This window comes from Panthera uncia (genome assembly GCF_023721935.1).
Source record: "Panthera uncia isolate 11264 chromosome C1 unlocalized genomic scaffold, Puncia_PCG_1.0 HiC_scaffold_4, whole genome shotgun sequence".
Classification (NCBI taxonomy): Eukaryota; Metazoa; Chordata; class Mammalia; order Carnivora; family Felidae; genus Panthera; species Panthera uncia.
In genome coordinates, this window is record NW_026057585.1 from 41,049,301 (window position 1) to 41,069,762 (window position 20,462).

Here is a 20,462-nt window from a genome sequence, read left to right on the forward strand (position 1 = left end):
TGCTGGACTTCATGTTACTCCTCCCTGTTCTTTCCAAGTAGCAATCTGGGGAAAATCATAATGCTCATCTTATTTGTTTTCCTTCTCTTAGCGATCTCTATGCTGTGCTTTATACTTGTACATTGAAAATTGTTGCTTTATATATTTTGTCCAAGCTTTTAGATGGTTAAGCTAGAAGGATAAATATGTTTTCTGTAATCCATCTTGTCTAGAAGCAGAAGTTATATATCATTGTTTTAATTAGCACCCCTTTTTTACTTAGCAGTGAACATTTTCTCTTAAAAATTTTTTTTTTTAATTTTATTTTTTATTTTTAAAAATTTACATCCAAATTAGTTAGCATATAGTGCAACAATGATTTCAGGAGTAGATTCCTTAGTGCCCCTTACCCCTTTAGTTCATCCCCCCTCCCACAATCCCTCCAGTAACCCTCAGTTTGTTCTCCATATTTATGAGTCTCTTCTGTTTTGTCCCTTTCCCTGTTTTTATATTCTTTTTGTTTCCCTTCCCTTATGTTCATCTGTTTTGCCTCTTAAAGTCCTCGTATGAGTGAAGTCACATGATATTTGTCTTTCTCTGACTGACTAATTTCACTTGGCATAATACCCTCCAGTTCCATCCACGTAGTTGAAAATGGCAAGATTTCATTATTTTTGATTGCCAAGTAATACTCCATTGTAGATATAGAATGTATTTCTTATCTTTGCTTCTCCATGGGTTAGGAGTATTTTTCCTCACGCCTTTTTCAAGATTTTTTTCTTTAATCTTTGACTTTTTTTGCAGTTTCAATATATTTGTATATTTCACCTTTTGTAATTGTCTCATAGTTCTTGAATGTTCTATTATGTTTTTTGTTTTCTGGGTTTTTTCTATCTCTTTGCCTTTTCAGTTTTAGAAGCTTCTGTTTTCGTATCCTCAAGCTCAGATATTTTTTCCTCAGCCATGTCTAGTTTACTAATGAGCCTAGTAAATGCAGTCCTCATTTCTGTTCTAGTGTTTTTGATTCCTAGCATTTCTTTTTGTTTCTTTCTTAGGATTTCCATCTCTTTGCTTACGTTACCTTGCATGTTACCTGTTCTTGCATGTTGTCTACTTTTTCCATTTAAGCCCTCAACATATTAATAATATTTTTAATAAAATTCCTGTTCCTGTAAGTCCAGTAATCCTGCCATATATTACTCTTGTTCTCATGTTTTTGAAATCTGTTTTTGCCTTTTAGGATGCCTTCTAGTTTTTTGTTGAAAGGTGGACATTATGTACTAGGTAAAAGAAACTGCAATAAATAAACTTTTAGTAACGCAGTGGTAAGGTGTGGGGGCAGAGGAACCATTCTGTGAAACACATACTGTCCTATGGTTATGTCAGTCTTTTGGAGACCCCCTGGACTGCGAACTTCACCAGTGTATCTCAGGATCTTCCCCCCTTAGGCGGAACAGGATAGCTAGAGGGGGCTGGAGTTGGGTATTTTTGTTCTCCCAGGTAGAGTAGGCTCTGATAAAACCACAGCAGGTTAGGTTCTGGCAAAATAGTTTCTCCTGGGAGCAGGCCTTGTTAAAAACAGAGCGCTCCAGTGTATTTCAAAATGGTTCCGTGCCCCTTCCCCTTGCCAGAAGCAATAAAGGATTTTTCTCTGATATTCACTGTGAGGGCCTGGTAGAGCTTGTGGAAGTAAAACTCACAGAAGCGTGGGGACCTCTATGCCTGGCCCCCCCCTGGAGTTTTGAACTCTCACACTTGCCCACACTGAGCCTCCTGCAATTTGCCAAGTACAGTGTAGGGTTTCCTACCTACACAGGCACTGGCTCCTGGTGAGGTTCTTGCTTGTGGGTTTCTATTCTGGTAAGCTGTGATTCTTTGACTCTGTCTGTCTCTCCAATTTTGGGTGCAGTGGTTTGTCTTGTGACCTACTTCTCTGAGATATTTAAGAAGAACTGTTGAATTTTCAGTTTGTTCAGCTTATTACTTGTTGTTAAGAAACACTGGTTATGATAAAGTTCCTACATGCCAGACTGAAAACCAGAAGTGCTCAATTAGCATTCCCTTAGCTGAGGAAATGGGGGCCTCTGTCAGCTACAGAAAGGCAGTGATTCCTAAAAAGTTCAGTCTGAGTTGGGCTGGGGAAGGGCTTACATTTATGCAGTATTTGTTCTGTACAAGGTCCCCTGTACTGTCTACATCTCCCAACAGTACTTCCAAGTGGAGTTATCATCATTTTCTGGAGAAGGAAACCCAGGCTCAAAAGAGTTATCAAGCATCCATACACACACAAATAGTAATCCAGTTAAGAAATGGCAGAAGGAGAGCCTGGGTGGCTCAGTCAGTTAAATGTCTGACTATGGTCACGATCTTATAGTTTGTGAGTTCGAGCCCTGCACTGGGCTCTGCCTGTGTGGAGCCTGCTTGGGATTCTCTCTCTCACCCTCTCTCTCGGCCCCTCCCTCACTTGTGTTCTCTCTCTGTCTCAAAATAAATAAAATTTTTAAAATGTGTATTTATTTTTGAGAGAGAGACAGAGAGACAGGGCATGAGCAGGGGAGGGGCAGAGAGAGAAGGAGACACAGAATCTGAAGCAGGCTCCAGGCTCCCAGCTGTCAGCACAGCACCCAATGCAGGGCTTAAACCCAGGAACCACAAGATCGTGACCTGAGCCAAAGTCATCTAGATGCCCAACCGACTGAGCCACTGAGGCTAAAAATAAATAAATAAACCTTAAAAAAAAAGAAAGAAATGGTCAGAAGACATAAATAGACATTTTTCCAAAGAAGGCATTCAGATAGCTAACAGACACATGAAAAGATGCTCAGTATCACTCATCACCAGGGAAATATAAATCAAAACCATGAGATACCACCTCGCACCTATCAGAATGGCTAAAATTAACAACATAGGAAACAACAGGTGTTGGTGAAGATGTAGGGAAAGGGGAACCCTCTTTCACTGTTGGTGGGAATGCAAACTGGTGCAGCCACTCTGGAAAACAGTATAAAGGTTCCTCAAAAAGTTAAAAATAAAACTACCCTGTGACCCAACAGTTGCACGAGTAGGTATTTACCCAAAGGATACAAACATAACTGATTCAAAGGGGCACATGCACCCCAATGTTTATAGCAGTGCTATCAACAATAGCCAAATTATGGAAAGAACCCAAATGTTCATCGACTGATTAATGGATAAAGGAGATGTTATACACACACACACACACACACACACACACACACACACATACACAATGGAATATTACTTAGCCACAAATGAAATCTTGCCGTTTGCAACAACATGGATGGAGCTAGAGTGTATTATGCTAAGCAAAATAGGTCAGAGAAAGACAAATATCCTATGATTTCACTCATATGTGGAATCTAAGAAAGAAAACAGATAAACATAGAGGATGAGGGAAAATAAAAGAGGGAAACAAACCATAAGAGACTTTTCACTATAGAGAACAAACTGTGGGTTGATGGAGGGGAGGTGGATGGGGGAGGGGCTAAATGGGTGATGGGCATTAAGGAGGGCACTTGTGATGGCACTGAGTGTTATATGTAAATGATAAATCACTAAATTCTATGTCTGAAACCAATATTACGCTATATGTTAACTAGAATGTAAATTAAAAATTGATACAAAAAAAGTTAGCAAGAGTTAGCAAGTTATCAAAAATCACATATAAAGAAGAACTAGAAGTCATTTTATGGGCTTTAAAAAAATGGACTTTTATTGGGGACATACTACATGCTAGGCTGGTGGCAGGCATTGAGGACACCCAGAGCAGAACGCACTCCCTGTCATGCCACAGAATATTACAACACAGGGTCTCATGGGCTCCCCAAGAAGGTGAACTGAACATGTAATGAGCTAAGGGCTTCTTTGAGAAGAAACTTGGTCCTGATGGTGCATGACTGGGTTATCTGGAATAGGCATGATGGGTGGTAGAAGCTTCTATAGAGAGGAAAAGGACTGTGCAAATCACAAGCCACTTGGAGGAATGGAAAATGGCTTGGTGTAGCTGGAGCATTCAGTGTGTTTTGGTGACTGGCAAGGGATGATTTTGGGAGGAATGCAGGGGTTCAGATTTTGATTTGAAGGTTCCCATGTATTATGATAAGAGTTTCCAATTTCATTATGACATCAATGAGGAGGCAAAAAGGTTTTTAAGAAGCAGAATGCCGTGACTGGCTTTGCTTTTCAGCAAGATGATTATGTTGTGTGCCACAGGAGGCTGGGGCAGGGAGACTGGTTGGAGACTGTCTCTGTGATCCCATGGAGGAAGGCCCAGGGTGCAAACCAGGGCAGCGGCAGTGGGACTGGAGAGGGAAGGAGAGATTTCTGCACAGGAGAACTGACTGGCTTCTTGAACAAACTGATGAAGAGGGGGAGAAAAAGGAAGGAGGCTATGAAGACATCCTGTTTCTGGCTTGGGCAGCTGGCAGGATGGAGGTATCATTAACAGAAATAGGGAAAACAGAAGGGTGAGCAGATTTTGTGGGGGAAGATGGGGAGTTTGGTTTTGGATGTGTTGAGTTTGAGATGCACATGGGAGATCCAACCAGCACTGTTTAGCAGGCAGACATATGCAACAGGAGCTCACCTGGGAACTCTGGGTGAAGTGGAAATCATGGCTATGGCTGAGCTTTTTAAAGGACAACATGTTCAGTGAGGATCCAAAGGGCTATGGATGCTGGGGAACACCCACATTTAAGTAAAGGACCAACAGAGAGCAGGTCAGCAAGAAAACCAAGAACAAGTGGACCAATATGTAGGAGGAGCACCGAGAGAGTGAACACAGAGTAGGGCGAGAGATCTGTGGCCAAGGCTGACTCAGTGTCCACCAAACTCATCCCTCCTTTCCTGGAGGCACAAGAAAGCTCCATTTCCCAGCCTCCCTGGATGTAGGGAGGGCCAGTGACTGGGGAACACCTGAAGAACGTGGGAGAAGCTAATGTGCAATTAAGAGCTGGTCCATCTTCCTCAGGCTCTTTGCCTTCCCATCCATGATCCCTTTGGAGGTTCTATGTACAAGAACCCTGGAAAGTACTCAGATTTTGAGTTTTATTTGTTACCATAGCAGAGCCCAGCCTACCTTTCCTGATCCTGGCTCTGGAGTCAGATGGCTATGTTTGAATTCTGTCTTTACCTCTTGCCAGCTATGTGACCTTGAATAAACTGTTTAATTTCTCTGTGCCTCAGTTTCCTTATTGGAATAACACTATAATAGTAATAATAAGTAACAAAAAATATGTTTTAAATAAAATATATTTAAATAAAATATAACAATAATATCTAACTCGTCATTGAGGATAAAATGAGGTAATAAATGTGAAGCACTTAGAACAGTGTAAATAATTTAGAAGTGTTAGAATCTAAGGGAGAGAGGAGAATGTCAAGAATGTGAAGATGATTTACCCCTGGGGTCAGCAAACTATAGCCTGCAGGTCAAATCCACTGTGCTGCTTGTTTGTGTATAGGCTCTCAGTTTTGGGTTTTACATTTTTAAATAGTTGAAATAAATCACAGGAGGAGTACATGGAATTCAAATTTCAGTATCAGTAAATAAAGCTTTACTGGAACACAGCCAAACTCATTTGTTTACGTGTTGTTATGACTGCTTTTCACAACAATGTGGACTTTGAATAATTGCAACAGAGACCATATGGCTCACAAAGCCTAAGGTATTTACTACCCTTTATAGTAAAAGTTTGGTGAATAACACGCAGCAAAGGTCAAGAAAGTTAACTAAAAAGTGTTAACTGGAATTGACAAAGATCACCAATGACCTTGACAATGGCTTTATTTGGAATGGTAAAAGTAAAAACTAGATTCTGGCTAATCAAAGTTTGTTTCCCAGCTCTGCAGCTTGCTAGCTGTGCAGTCTTGGGAAGTGTCTTAACTTCTATGAGGTTCAATGTCCTCTGTTGTAAATTGGGGATAAAAGGAGCTACCTTCTTGAGTTATTTAAGGATTGACAACAATGCATGTAAATAATCATAAAACACAGTGTCTGGCTTATAACAGATGCTCAAAAAATGCAAGCTCTTGCTTTATTTAATCTGCTACCACCAAAATTTCTGTTCCTTGATAGGTAATGCCTTTTTGTTTTTTTTTTTTTTGTTTTTTTTTCAACGTTTTTTATTTATTTTTGGGACAGAGAGAGACAGAGCATGAACTGGGGAGGGGCAGAGAGAGAGGGAGACACAGAATCGGAAACAGGCTCCAGGCTCCGAGCCATCAGCCCAGAGCCTGACGCGGGGCTCGAACTCACGGACCGCGAGATCGTGACCTGGCTGAAGTCGGACGCTTAACCGACTGCACCACCCAGGCGCCCCAATGCCTTTTTGTTTTTAATATTCTATTTTTGTCTTCTGTGTTCTGATGTTTTACATTATATGCCAGGTTTCTGTCAGATCACACCTCTTTAATGAGGCCATCCTACTTAAAACTATAATCTGTTCCCAACCCCAGCATTCCTGACCCTCTCACCTTGTTCTACTTATTTTCTCATAGAATTTACCACTTCCGACATCTGGAGAATTTACTAACTTATCATGTTGACGTTTAGCATCCGTCTTCTGTACTAGAATATAAGCTTCTTGCCTATTTTATACAATTACATATTTCAGTTATCTAAACAATACCTGGCATATATTAGGCGTTCAATTAGTATTTGTTGAGTGACTAAATGATGAGGTGAAGAGGTGTTTTTTTTGTATCTTTTTTTTTTTATCTTGCTCAGAACTGGATGTGTTCCTTCAATCTTGGAATTTGTGTCATTTCTCATCTCTGTAAAATTCTCAACTATTATCTGTTTAAATAATAAAATAAAATGGTAACTAAAAGGGAGCCCCTGTTCCATCCTCTCCCATTTTTTCCTGGAACTCTTTTTTGAATATGTTGGCCCTACCATTCTATCCTCAGTGTCTCCTAAGTTCTTTCTTACATTTGACAACTATTTAGCTTTCTGTTTTATTCTAAGGCAATTTCCTCAGCTCTGTCCTTAGGTCTCTTTTCAGCTATGTTTTGTCTGCTATTCAACCTGTTAACTAGGTTTTTATTTCAATGACAATATTTTTTGTACTTAGAATTTCTATTTCTTTCCTTTTCCTTCCTGCCTCTTCCTTCCCATTCTCTCTTGTACTCGTTTCATGGTTTCTTCCTTTTATCTTCTTGAATATTTTAAGTATTCCTATATTAAAAATTCTTTCAGACTTTCCTGTTCTCTCTAGTTCTTGAGGGGTGTGAAACCTTCCATTTTTAAATCAGCTGGATATCTTGTAATGGTTCATTTCTTCATCCAGCCTGTAATTTTGGATCATGAGCTCATCTTCAATAGTGGTGTTTAGAATCTGCCTCTGATAGAGTCTTAGGGGCTGGCAACTGAAAAGGCTCCTAAAATGTACCACTGAATGGCCTGTATTTGGAGGCTGAGTTAGGAGGCAGTCTGGTACAGATGTGAGGAAATGTGCCCTAAGTTCACTTCCCCACTGTGAAACTATTTTTGTAATGGTGGGCAACTTGCTCTTTGAGTCTTAATTTTCTTTATCTATAAAATGAAGATAATAATCCCCATATCCTAGAGATGTTGTAAGTAATTAGTGACATAATAAAACTAAGGAACTCAGCACAATGTTTAATATATATTAAATGTCAATAAATGTTAAAAAATAGTATAAATACATAGTACTTATTATATCACTTTCAATATTTTCTCCTTGCTTTGTGATATAAAAGAAGAAACCCAATGCTCATGAAAATAGCTTCTGAATATGAATATGAAATGTGTAGCCAGCCATTACATTTGGACACTGGTTAGATATGCTTTATTTGTGACATATATTAGTTGAAGATGGGAGAAAAAAACCCTTGGGAACACATTCACTTGGCTTTCAGCCATCACAGAGCAACACTGATGAGCGGTAGAAGGAATTTTCAGACATTATCCTTTTTTTAAACAAAAAGCCTAATTAGAGAGTCGGAGCATTTGCCCAACTATTTTGGATTATTAAAATACAGCAGTGGGGAGAGTTCTGCTGAGAGGAAAATGACCCAGATAAATTTCTCTAGTTTTATTAAAATAGAAAATATAATTGACTTCTTGGTTGTGTTGTCCTTGGTCATTAGTCCTTTTCAAAGGTTAGAAATAGAAAAGCAGAACCCTGAACCTGTAGCTGATACTCAGTAAATACTGTTAGTTCATTACTGGAAAGGGATAGAGACACAGACAAATTCTTGGACAAGAGAACCTTATACAACCTCATTTCCATCTCATGTAACTTTAACTACAAACCTTTCCTTAATTAATTGCTGTTTTGGAACTGTCGGGAAGGGAAGGCTGAAAGGCCAAAGTTTGTGGACAAAAGCTATAGGTTAGTGTGATTTATCATGAAATATGGTATTAGTTATCTGTAAACACTTGAAAAATGATTTAGAATTCTAATTTTCATAAAACATTTACAAAGGCTAAAATTTAAATTTAAAACCATTTAAAATAAAGAGATATTTTTAGATTTTAATTACCTGATCTTCATAATCAGAACCTGTATCAATGGTCTCTCCTGTGTCCAACATCATCGAAGGATCAAGGTCACTCGAACCTAGGATTTGAAAAGAGAAGTTTACCTGATGGAGGTTGTCTGTGTATGTTTGTAAAGCAAACTATCTCCCACTAGGTTTCTGTTCTTATGTGTACATTAAAGTCACAAACATTTTTAGACACTTCCCTTCTGCTGGGCACCATGTTTAGGCTCCAGATAAAAAATGTAGATCCTCTAGACACCATTTCCACTCTTGAGAATAAGACAGTCTTGTGGAGGAGACTGATTTGTCAACAGCAAGGTTCAGAAACCAAAATAAAGAGCCAATTCTGACTAGTAGTGGAGGTGATGATGGAGGTAAAAAATAATCACAAGGAATTAATCTATAAGCCTTTACTTTGAAGGTGAGTAAAGATGGTCCAGGAGGAGAAGTGGTTTATGGCTGTGTAGTAGTAAATGAGATAGAAGGAATGATGAGCAAAGTACAGAGTGGGTATAGCAAGGGAGTTCCAGTAATAAGTGGGGCTGAGTTTGCTCACTCCATGAAAACCTGACAAGTTTTTCCTCCAGCCTTTGGGTCACTTGAGTCCTTAATGATGAGAAAAATCTTGTTAACTTAATGTGTTAACAGAGAGCTTCTCCCCTGCCCCTCCCCAAGGGCATTAATCCTCAAGGCTCAGACTTAAACCGGTAATTTTCATAATGGGGCTCCTGAAGCAAAACTGATTTATCATCCTTGTTTAGTGACTGTTTTCTGCTGGGAAATACATAGCACCTAACTAGCCACAAAGACAGAATCCAGTGCTGTTCATTAAATGCTATACATCCCTATGAAGAAGTAAACCACTCCACATATCCTGGTAAACTTGCCCTTGCCAAATAATTCTTGGTCAGAAGACACAATGAGTTATTTTTAATGAAGACGGATTTTTACAAAAACATCAAGCATCTCACGTGCTTCTCAGATATGGGCCATTTGAGAGATGCTGCTTTCATACTTTTTTCCAAAGAGTGATTCAATGTATGTCCTCACACAGTCTTTTCTCATCTCTTCTCTTCCTTTTCCTTCTCATCATTACCTCTGCTATTTATCAGATTGACTAAGGACCGACCCATTATCATATTGTCTAAGTACTAAGCAAATAACACCCTTGTTTATTGCGTTTGTATCTTTACAATTTTTTTAAAGGATGACAGTTTTTCAGAATGGAGATGCTTGACCCATCAAAGAATTTTGGAAAGGTAACTAATTGTGGAGTTTCCACATTCGGTTGTATAGGTTTGTAGGGCACAACCTCTGGGTGATGCCATCACATCAAGAGGGCAGCCCTTGCCAAGTCATCGTTAATAAGATAGTTGCCCGAAAGGAGTCAGGAAGACTACATGCCACTATTAATGCTATTAACAAAGTGAGACTAGAAGGGCCATATGAAAACTTAAATTTTATACATACTTTTATTTATTTATTTATTTTTTTAAGGCTTATTTTTGAGAGTGAGAAAGACAGAGCGCACAAGTGGGGAAGGGGCACAGAGAGGAGGACAGAGGATCTGAAGCCGGCTCTGCGCTGACAGCAGACAGCCCGATGTGGGGCTTGAACTCACGAACTGCAAGATCATGACCTGAGCCTAAGCCAGATGCTCAACCAACTGAGCCATCCAGGTGCCCTATATATCATTTTAAAAAGTAGTGGTGTTATATGTAATTTTTCTATTTTTGTGTTTTCACCATTTTTCAAATAAGAAATGTTATAAGGTATATCTGAGGGCCAAAATATTTGACTGTTCTGAAGCCCAGTTTGAGATCAGTTTGCACTTATGTGTTGTGGGGCAGTTAAGACGTCAGAAGTAAATGTGTATTTTTCCATATAAGATCATGGAAGTTTTAGAACCCATATTTCACAGAATACTGCCATCTCATTTTAGAAAAGAAAACAATGAGCTTTGCAGAAGGCAAATAACTTGGGCTAGGTCCTACTGAAAGTGAGGGAGATCAAAGGCAGAAGTTGTAGCTCCCATTTCTTCCAATACATCCTTCCCACTCCAAATGCTAAGCAGGAGCAATCCAACTGGTTTTACAAATATGATCGTTCATTACAGTACCCTACAGGACAGGATGTGGAGGAGTTGGCTGCCTCTTTTACATCCTGAGAAAATGAGGAACAGTGATGAGGGGTGTCACCAGGTGGCTGCAGAAATGGAAGAATCAGAAGTGGAAGCAAAGAGTGTCACTCCAGCCTGTGACGATCGATGCTCATTGCTGGGTGGTTGCTATTGACAGCATCATTAAAGGTAATGCCAATTTTATTTAGCTTTCGTTATTTCCATAATATGGATCTTACCCACCACATGGAGAAGTGGTGATAGGTACTTGGATTCAAATGATATCCTCACCTCAGCTGTATTTGGAGTGATTCATGTGGAATGAGCAATGTGATCTGAACACAAAGGCTTATTAAACATATAGACGCTTTAGTTCCTGTGTCCTATTTATTTTGTTCAATTAGAAGCCTTTCTTTCAGCTGTTTTAAAAAGGTACAAAGTGAAGGGGTCTTAGACAACCTGGTTAACAGGTATGACACATGAATATTTGTAACCAGAACAAGATTATTAGAAAACTATCTTTGGCAATGGTAGAATGAAGACATCTTTGTCCGAGGGGAAAAAAAAGAAAAAAAAAAAACCTCTTTAAAAAAAACAAATTTGTGCTTACAAAGAAGAAGAGTTTGGCTTTCCTAATAAAATGCTTTTAACAGAAATTTTATTGTATCATTAAGAGATGGAATTTCTTGACATGTTGCTCTTGGCAACAGTACTAGTAAATCATAGGAAGCGATAGACAATGGATGTCATTATCCACTCAGATAATGATTGAATAGCTTTTTTTCCCCTTTCTTTCTTTCTTTTTCTTTTCCTTTTTTAGCATTGGTTGCTTGGCTTGTTCAAAATGGGACCTTTAATAATAGTCTAAGGTTTGACATACAAAAGAGAGAGGTAAATATAGACATATTACACATTTTTGCCTTCTTTCATTGGACAATTTAACACATAAAACACCTGCAATGATCTTGTTACTCAAAAAGGACAGCAAAATCAGTGCATTCTGAAAAAGTGACAGTATGGCTTTTACTCCCCCTTAGTTTGAATTTCTCAATTTCTTTCAGATTTAAAAATATTCTTTCTATAGATACAGAGCTGAAAGAGAATCCCACAGGGAACTCTCAGTGTCACCAGTTTCAGATGTAGAATGGTCCTCAGAAAGATGATTTGCAGGTTGTCTCCCTACATTTAAGACGGAAGATGATACAAACTGGCCGAAGATGAACCAGAAGGCTATCCACATTGCTTTCTGGGGCAATGTTACAGACTTCTCTGCTCCTAGAGGATCTTCAATCTGAAGTTTTAGGAAGGTCCCCCTCCCACTCTGAATCCCAAATAAAGGGGTGTCCCTGCAAGGCAGCACTTCTTGTGCAGTGAGGGGCATCTGTAGATAGAGCTCCTCTAACTCATCACCCACCCCCTCTGAGGAAAGCAGTCTTCTCCCTTGTCCTGTCTCTCCTGCAAGACTGTAAGCAGCTTTAGGTGGGGTTGTATTTCATCTCTACATTTAAGAACAGAATTTAGAAATTCTACGCATGTGATACATGCATGCTGAATGACTGAAAAATGAGTAAAAGGACATTTACATTTTGCTTTTGCAGATCTTGATCTCCATTCACTCTACACACATTCAATTCCTTCTAAACGCCTCAGGCGTCAGGCACCAAGAGCCCAGCTCTCATTCTAACAGGCGTGGAATGTGTTAGTAACAGTTTCCGTTAGCATTCCTTTGAAGAGCATTGCATTTCTTTGGAAAAATATCCTGACGGTATTTGTGACTAGACAGTGAGCTCCTCATGGGATATGGTGTTGGGACTGTTCTGGGTGAGAAGCGCAGGGGTGATTTTCCAGTTACTCCATGAACAGAGGCCGGGGAGGAAGGAAAAGAGAGAGGGCAAAGAGATTAAAAGTGGACCTAGGAAAATGGGGAAATGTGTTGAATAAGATGTGGTCTCTTCCTGTGATGCCTCAACCCCTCAGCAAAGACACTAACTCATATATAGCCTTTTCAATGTGACAGCCACACACTGTTATCCATGTAAACCATTTGCTCTTCACAAGGATCCTGAGGTAGCGCTCTTATTATCCCCTTGTTACAGGTAAGGAATCTGAGGTCCACGGGGATTGGGTGATGCCTCTGAATGGCTCTGCCAGAGTACGAATGGAGGACTCTAGGGACGAGGAGAGGCTGCAGATGGGGTGCACAGGTCTGGGGAACGGCATTCTACGGCATGGAGGCAAGCAAATGCTCACTCTGCTCTGGAGTCAGAGAAAACGTGGTGTGGCTGTGAGTCCACACACTTAGACGAGTAGCCCAGCCGAGGTGATCAGCCAGTTGAAAAAGCACTTCTGTGCCGTCTCCTATGAGATGCACACTGGGTATCAAACAAACACACATACTCTCCATCCACACACAGTCTTGCACTCTAATAAAGGAAATAGAATTTTTTTGTTTTATTTTTATTTTTGAGAGAGAGAGAGAGAGAGAGAGCAGGGGAGGGGAGAGAGGGGGACAGAGGATCTGAAGAGGGCTCTGCACTGACAGCAGAGAGCCTGATGCGAGTCTTGAACCCACGAACTGTGAGATCATGACCTGAACCAACGTCAGACGCTTAACTGACTGAGCCACCCAGGTGCCCCAGGGGAACAGAATTGTAGCAAACAATCATATACATGATTATATAATCATAATTGTGATAAACAGCCTGCAGGAAAAGATTAGGGGATTATGCCAGGGTCTAAACGGGTCTGGGATGGGGGCTGAGAATACCTCCAGAGGAAAATCACATTTAAACTGTGATGCAAAGTAGGGTGAAGGAGGGGCTAGGGGGTGAGAGAGGAGAGGGGATGCACATGGGGGAAGGGATACCAAGCAACCAGTGCAAATGGCCAGAGGCAGGAAAGTGTTTGAGACATTCTAGGGACTGGAGGAAGCTGGAGGGGTATGGGGGAGGCAGTGCTAGGGCAGGAGGAAGGCCACTACAGCAAAGCTATGGGTATATCTGTCATGCTAAGGACACTGGTGCTCAGCCTACAGGGAAGTCATTGAAGGTTTTGCTTTGTTTTGTTTGTATTGTTGTGTCAGGGAGCCAGGGTGGTCAGAGCTGCATTCTGTCAGGATCCCCATGGCAGCAACAGGATTCAGGGGTGAGGTAAGAGGCCGGCAAGGAATGACAAAGCCCTGCCAACTAGAGTGGGGATAAAGAACAGGGACTGCACTCCCAAGGTGTCCCTGAGGAATGATGATTGGCGTGGGCTGTGAGGACAGGGACAATTTTGCCTGGCTCCCTTAAAAGAGAAAAACTGCATGATCTCACTTATACGTGGAATCTAAAAAAGTCAAATACATTGAAGCAGAGAGTGGAGCAGCAGTTACCATGGCATGAAGGTGGAGGAAATGGGGAGATTTTGGCCAAATGGTACAAAATTGCTGATATGTAAGATGAATAAGCCTAGGGATGTAATGTTGATAGCATGATGACTATAGTTAATAACACTGTATTAAGTACTGGAAATTTGCTAAGAGAATGTATTTTGGGTGTTCCCATTACACACAGGAAAATGGTTAACTATGTGAAGAGAAGATACATTAATTAGCTTAACTGTAGTAGTCACTTCTCTGTGCATATCCATGCCAAATCATCATGTTGCACATCTTAAATGTATAGAATTTTTACTTAAGTGGCACGTGGGTGGTTCAGCTGGTTAAGGGTCCAACTCTTGATCTCAGCTCAGGTCACGATCTCATGGTTTGTGACATTGAGCCCCGTGTCTGGTTCTGCGCTGTTAGCACAGACCTGGGATTCTCTCTCTCCCTGTCCCTCTGCCCCTCCCCTGCTCGCACTGTCTCTCTCTCTTTCAAAATAAATAAACTTAAAAAACAAGAATTTTGATTTGAAAAATTTTAAAGGAGAATGGAAAGCCATTCACATGGAGGTGATATGGGGTCTGTGGGGCAGCTGAGACTCGGCAAAGAGGGTCCAGGGAATAGGGAAGAGTACAGGGACAAAACCTGGGGGCTGAAAATTCACAGAGCAGTGGCCATGGACATGACCTGTTCAACTGGGTGAGTCAGCAACACTGACAAGCCTTGAGATTTCACCTACAGATGCAGTCTTCTATTCACTCTTGAAAGAGAGAAAGATCCAGCAACAACTGGTCCATGCCTTAACGGCAACGATAACATGGAGCTTCAGAGGGGCTGCCTCTGTAGGGGAGGCATCATGTGTTTCTAGTTTACCACGGTCCCTCCCAGGATCACTTCATCACCAAGGGCTGTTATATATAGGACAGGCTTATTTTAAAGCTGGAGCAGAACTCAGCTTTCAGAGTTTGGAGGAGTGGATGGGAGGTAGTAGGAGTTGAGACTGTGAGCAGACTCCTTCCTCGTTCATAAGTTTGGAGGTATAGAGAGGAAAGATGGAGAGATGAGGTCCCTGGTGACCTCTGCTATGGGGCAGGCACTGTGCACTTGGAGGACATGGCACCTGTCCTCAGGCAGTTTACTGACTAGCACAAAAGCCAGCACTGCTGCATCACTGGAGGACGAGGCCACCTTTCAGAAATGCCACTAGAGAGCCACAAAGTGTCAAGTGTTCTAAAGGAAAGGGCAGCTTAGAAGACGTGGAGAAAAAGGAACCCTTGCACTGTTGGTGGGAATGCAAATTGGTGCAGCCACTGTGTAAAACAATGTGGCGGTTCCTCAAAAAACTAAAAACAGAATTACCCTATGATCCAGTAATTCTGCTACTGGGTATTTACCCAAAGAATACTAACTGGAAAAGATTATATGCACCCCTATGTTTTTACAGCATTTTTCCCCATAGTCAAATTATGGAAGCAGCCTCAGTGTCCATCGACAGATGAATGGACAAAGATGTGGTATATATACACAATGGAATATTACTCAGCCACAAAAAGAATGAAATCTTGCCATTTGCAACAACATGGATGGATCTAGAGAGTATTATGCTAAGCAAAATAAGTCAGCCAGAAAAAGACAAACATGTGATTTCATTCATATGAGGAATTTAAGAAACAAAAGAGATGAAGAAAGAAAAACAAGAGGTGAACCAAGAAACAGACTCTTAACTATAGAGAACAAACTGATGGTTACTAGAGGGGAGGTGGGTGGGGGATGGGTCAAATAGGTGAAGGGGATTAAGAGTACACTTATCATGATGAGCACTGAGTAATGTATGGAATTGTTGAATCACTATGTGCACACGGAAACCAATATAACCCTGTAGGTTAACTCTACTGGAATTAAAATTTTTAAAATAAAAATAAGGGGCACCTTAAATCAGCTCCTCCACTCCACTGTCTTAACAAATGGGATACCTAGCAGTTAGATATCTGTTGTTAGAGGTCTAAATAAATGTTCTAAATACAATATTGACTTACAAAGCATGGCTGCCATAGCATTTTTCAGAGCACTAGCACTCTGGTTTATATGATCTTATATGCTGCTCAATATTCAGTCTTTCCAACAATAGACCATCTTACTATAAGTATCACTGGAAAACCAGGCAGGTGAGTTTACATTGTTATCTGTGCTCTGTGGGTCTGCCCAGAAAGATCACTGCCTTGACTTTCTTTGAAGCTACTCTTAGGGGGCTTCAAATCAAATATGGGTAAACATTTTCCATGTTTAGTCTTTTTCTTTACAGCCCAGAAGTTTTTTTGTTCTTATGGCCTGAGAAGAAAGTTCAGGACTGAGACAAAGATTTGAGAGTCATCTGCATAGTACTGATAGTGGAGACCATGAGGGACAATGAGTTGACCAGAATCAGACAGTCAAAGAAAATGAGATAAGGGTCAAAACAGAACCTTGAGTACTGCTTACATAAGGGTGTGTGATTGCCCTGCACTATTGTCCAAGGTCGAACTTCTAGGGGTGAATGCTTAGGAAGAGAAGGCACAGAGCCAAAATAGGAGCTGTGGGTTGGGAGAGGAGCAGCTATCTGACAGAAGGGGAGGCTTTTCCCGGGGGGCACAGCAGAGACATGTCAGAGTTAAGGAGTCCTGGAGGAGTTGTAACTTTTAATTGTTGCACAAAGAGTGGGCTAGATTCGACTTTTTCAATTATAGTAACACAGGTCGTGTGTTACATTGGGACTGCTTGCTAATTTACATGTGCAATGACTGGAAGGCAAGCATTCACTATAAGGGCCAAATGGATAGTCCTTCTTTTCTATTTTGTTTTAGCCTTTATTTTCAAACCAGAGAGTGTAAAGCTCTGAGAACGGTGTCATCCTTAAAACCTTGCAGCAGATTGTTGAGCTCCAACATTACTACAAAGCTCCAGACAGTTGGCAGGTGATCAGGCCATACTGTTGCCCAAAGGACATGGTGACTTACCTGCTGCAGCTTCTTTGTTTGGAAATAACTTGCTGTCCACTGCCACACTGATGTCATAGAACACCTCATCTTCGTTTCGGTCAGCATCAAACTGGGGGAAACAGGACAGACAAGTTGGGAACAAGAGAATGCATAAATTAGTTCATTCCCAAATATAATGAGCAAGCATCATATAACTATATCTCTAATGAAGCAGGTCAACAGGAACTAAAGCCCTTGAGTCTTAAACAGACTCATGGAGGATTTTTCAGTCTAGACCACACATATCAAACAAAGAAGGAGGGAGTCAGCGTGCATTTATTTATTTATTAAAAAATTTTTTAACGTTTATTCACTTTTGAGAGACAGAGACAGACAGAGCATGAGCAGGAGAGGGGCAGAGAGAGAGAGGGAGACACAGAATCCAAAGCAGGCTCCAGGCTCCTAGCTGACAGCACAGAGCCGATGAAGGGCCCGAACCCACAAACCGCAAGATCACCACCTGAGTTGAAGTCGGCCCCTTAACAGACTGAGCCACCCAGGTGTCCCTACAGTCATTTATGATTAAGAAAAATGTGTAGAATTTTCATAACTTATAAAGTAAGCTTTGGAAAAAAATGATAATTGAAATTTACCTTGTGGCTTCTGGCTCTTAGGGTTTTTGTTTTTCATTTAAGAAACCCATGAGGGGTGCCTGGGTGGCTCAGTTGATTAAGCGTCCAACTTTGGCTCAGGTCATGGTTCGTGAGTTCGAGCCCAGCATCGGGCTCTGTGCTGACAGCTCAGAGCCTGGAGCCTGCTTCAGATTCTGTGTCTCCCTCTCCCTCTGCCCCTCCCCTGCTCTCTGTCTCTTTCTCTCTCTCTCTCAAAAATAAATAAAGATTAAAAAAAATTTTAAACTCATGAAAATACGGAGTTCTAAACAAGAGTGGAGGGGGGGATTTTCTAATGTACTGTTAAAAAAAAGAAAAAGGAAAGTGCCCCCAAACGAAACTTTAGTTACTATGCTAGATACTACAGCTACTACACAAAAGATGTAGTCTGTAGACACCGTAGACTTAGATGTAATAAAAATGACAGATTTAAACATTTTACCATTCTTTAAAATTTACAAAAAATGTAAATATTGAAAAAATGCAGTTATATTTATAAGTTCTCTATGTCCCAGTTGTGCAATGGTTTTTAAAAATACACTTTAGTACTGAGTTATAATCAATATATAATAAACTGTACATTCAAATCGGTAAGTTTTGACATCTGTGTCTGCATACCTGTGAAACCATCATAAAAATCAAAATAGTGAATATAATTATGTCTTCCAAAAGTTTCCTTGTGCCTCTTGGGAATGAATCCTTTCCTCCTCCCCCCCTACCTGGTAATCATTGATTATATGTCTAACTATAGATTTTTTGGCATTCTCTAGAATTCTATATAAAAGGATTTATACAGAATGCAATCCTTTTCATCTGGATTCTTTCACTCAGCCCAGTTATTTTGAGATTCATCAATGTTGTATCAATAGTTCATTCCTTTTCATTGCTGAGTAGTATTCTACTGTATGGATACACTGTTCATCTCATCCTGGGTATCTTTCAGCTCATACATTGTAGCTTTCATCTCTAGATGCTTAATTTGAGTCTTTAAAAAAATCTACGTCTCTATTGATGTTTGAAGGTCTCTATTGAAGGTTTGAACATCTAAAATACAATTATAACCGTTTAAAAAACATGTTTACTTATTTATTTTAGAGAGAGCAAGAGATTGTGAGTGGGGGAGGGGCAGAGAGAGAGGGACACAGAGAATCCCAAGCAGCCTCTACCCTGTCAGCGCAGAGCCCCATGTAGGGCTCGAACTAATGAACCCTGAGATGATGACCTGAGCCAAGACCGAGAATCAGACACTTGGACTGAGCCACCCAGGTACCAAAATATAATTATAACTTTTAATGTCCTTTGCTGGTTCTAACATCTGGTGTCAGTTCTGAGTTAGTTCTGATTGATTTTTTCCCACCATTATGAGGCATTTTTCTTATTTTTTTGCATGCTTGGTAATTTTTATTGGACACCAGGCATCATCATTTTGACTGTGTTGGGTGCTAGATATTTTTGTATTCCTATAAATATTCTTGAGCTTTGTTCTGGAATGCAGTTTAGTTACTTGGAAACAACTTGATTCTTTCAGATCTTGGTTTTAAGATTTATTGGGCTAGCCAAATATTTGCTAGAACTGATACACAAATTCAGTAAAGTTGCAGGATACAAAATGAATGTATAGAAATCTGTCGCATTTCTATACACCAATAATCAAGCAGCAGAAATAGAAACAAACCAAGGAATAAATCCCACTTACAACTGCACCAAAAAGCATAAGATACCTAGGAATAAACCTAATCAAAGAGGTAAAAGACCTGCACTCTGAAAACTATAAAAACACTGATGAAAGAAACTGAAGATGACACAAAGAAAGGGAAAAACATTCCACACTCATGGATTAAAAGAACAAATATTATTAAAATGTCCAGATTGCCCAAAGCAATCTGAACATTTAATGTAATCCCTATCAAAATGCCACCAGCATTTTTCAGAGTTAGAATAATCCTAAACTTCACATGGAACCACAAAAGACCCTAAATAGCCAAAGCAGTCTTGAAAAAGAAAAGCAAAGCTAGAGGCATCACAGTTCCAGACTATAAGTTATATTACAACACTGATGCAGCGGTGAAGACAGTATGACACTGGCACAAAAAGAGACACATGGATCAATGGGACAGAACAGAAAACCCAGAAATGGCTTGATAGCTATATGGGCAATAAATCTTCAAGAAAACAGGAAAGAATATCTAATGGAAAAAAGTCTTTTCAACAAATGGTGTTGGGAAAACTGGACAGCACATGCAAAAGAATGAAACCAGATTACTTTCTTATACCATACACAAAAATAAATTCAAAATGGATGAAAGACATAAATGTGAGACAGTAAACTATCAAAATCTGAGAGCAGAAAACAGGGAGTAACCTCTTTGACACTGGCCGTAGCAATTCCTTACAAAGTATGCCTTCTGAGACAAGGGAAACAAAAGCAAAAATAAACTTTAGGACTTCATCAAAATAAAAAGCTTCTGCATAGCAAAGGAAACAATCAATAAAACTAAGAGGCAACCTACTGAATGGGAGACAATATTTGCAAATGACATACCTGATAAAGGGTTAGTATCCAAAATCTATAAAAAAAACTTACCAAACTCAACACCCAAAAAGCAAATAATCCAGTGATGAAATGGGCAGAAGACATGAATAGACATTTTTCCAAAGAAGACATCCAGATAGCCAACCGACACATGAAAAGATGCTCAACATCACTCATCATCAGGGAAATACAAATCAAAATCATGATGAGATACCACCTCACACCTGTCAGAATGGCTACAATTAACAACACAGAAAACAGCAGGTGTTGGCAAGGATGTGGAGAAAGCGGAACCCTCTTACACTGTTGGTGG

At 40.2% G+C, this 20,462-nt stretch overlaps 1 protein-coding gene across 1 annotated transcript in view; it reads right to left on the reverse strand.

The window, feature by feature from the left end:
• Window positions 1–20,462, reverse strand: part of AK5 (adenylate kinase 5) — a 260,907-nt gene that overhangs the window by 111,925 nt on the left and 128,520 nt on the right. Inside the window, exons 7-8 of the mRNA XM_049616985.1 lie at window positions 16,985–17,075; window positions 8,509–8,585 (exon numbers count right to left, since the gene is read on the reverse strand). Of these exons, the coding sequence (XP_049472942.1) occupies window positions 8,509–8,585; window positions 16,985–17,075 (168 nt within the window). The remainder of the gene's footprint in view (window positions 1–8,508; window positions 8,586–16,984; window positions 17,076–20,462) is intronic.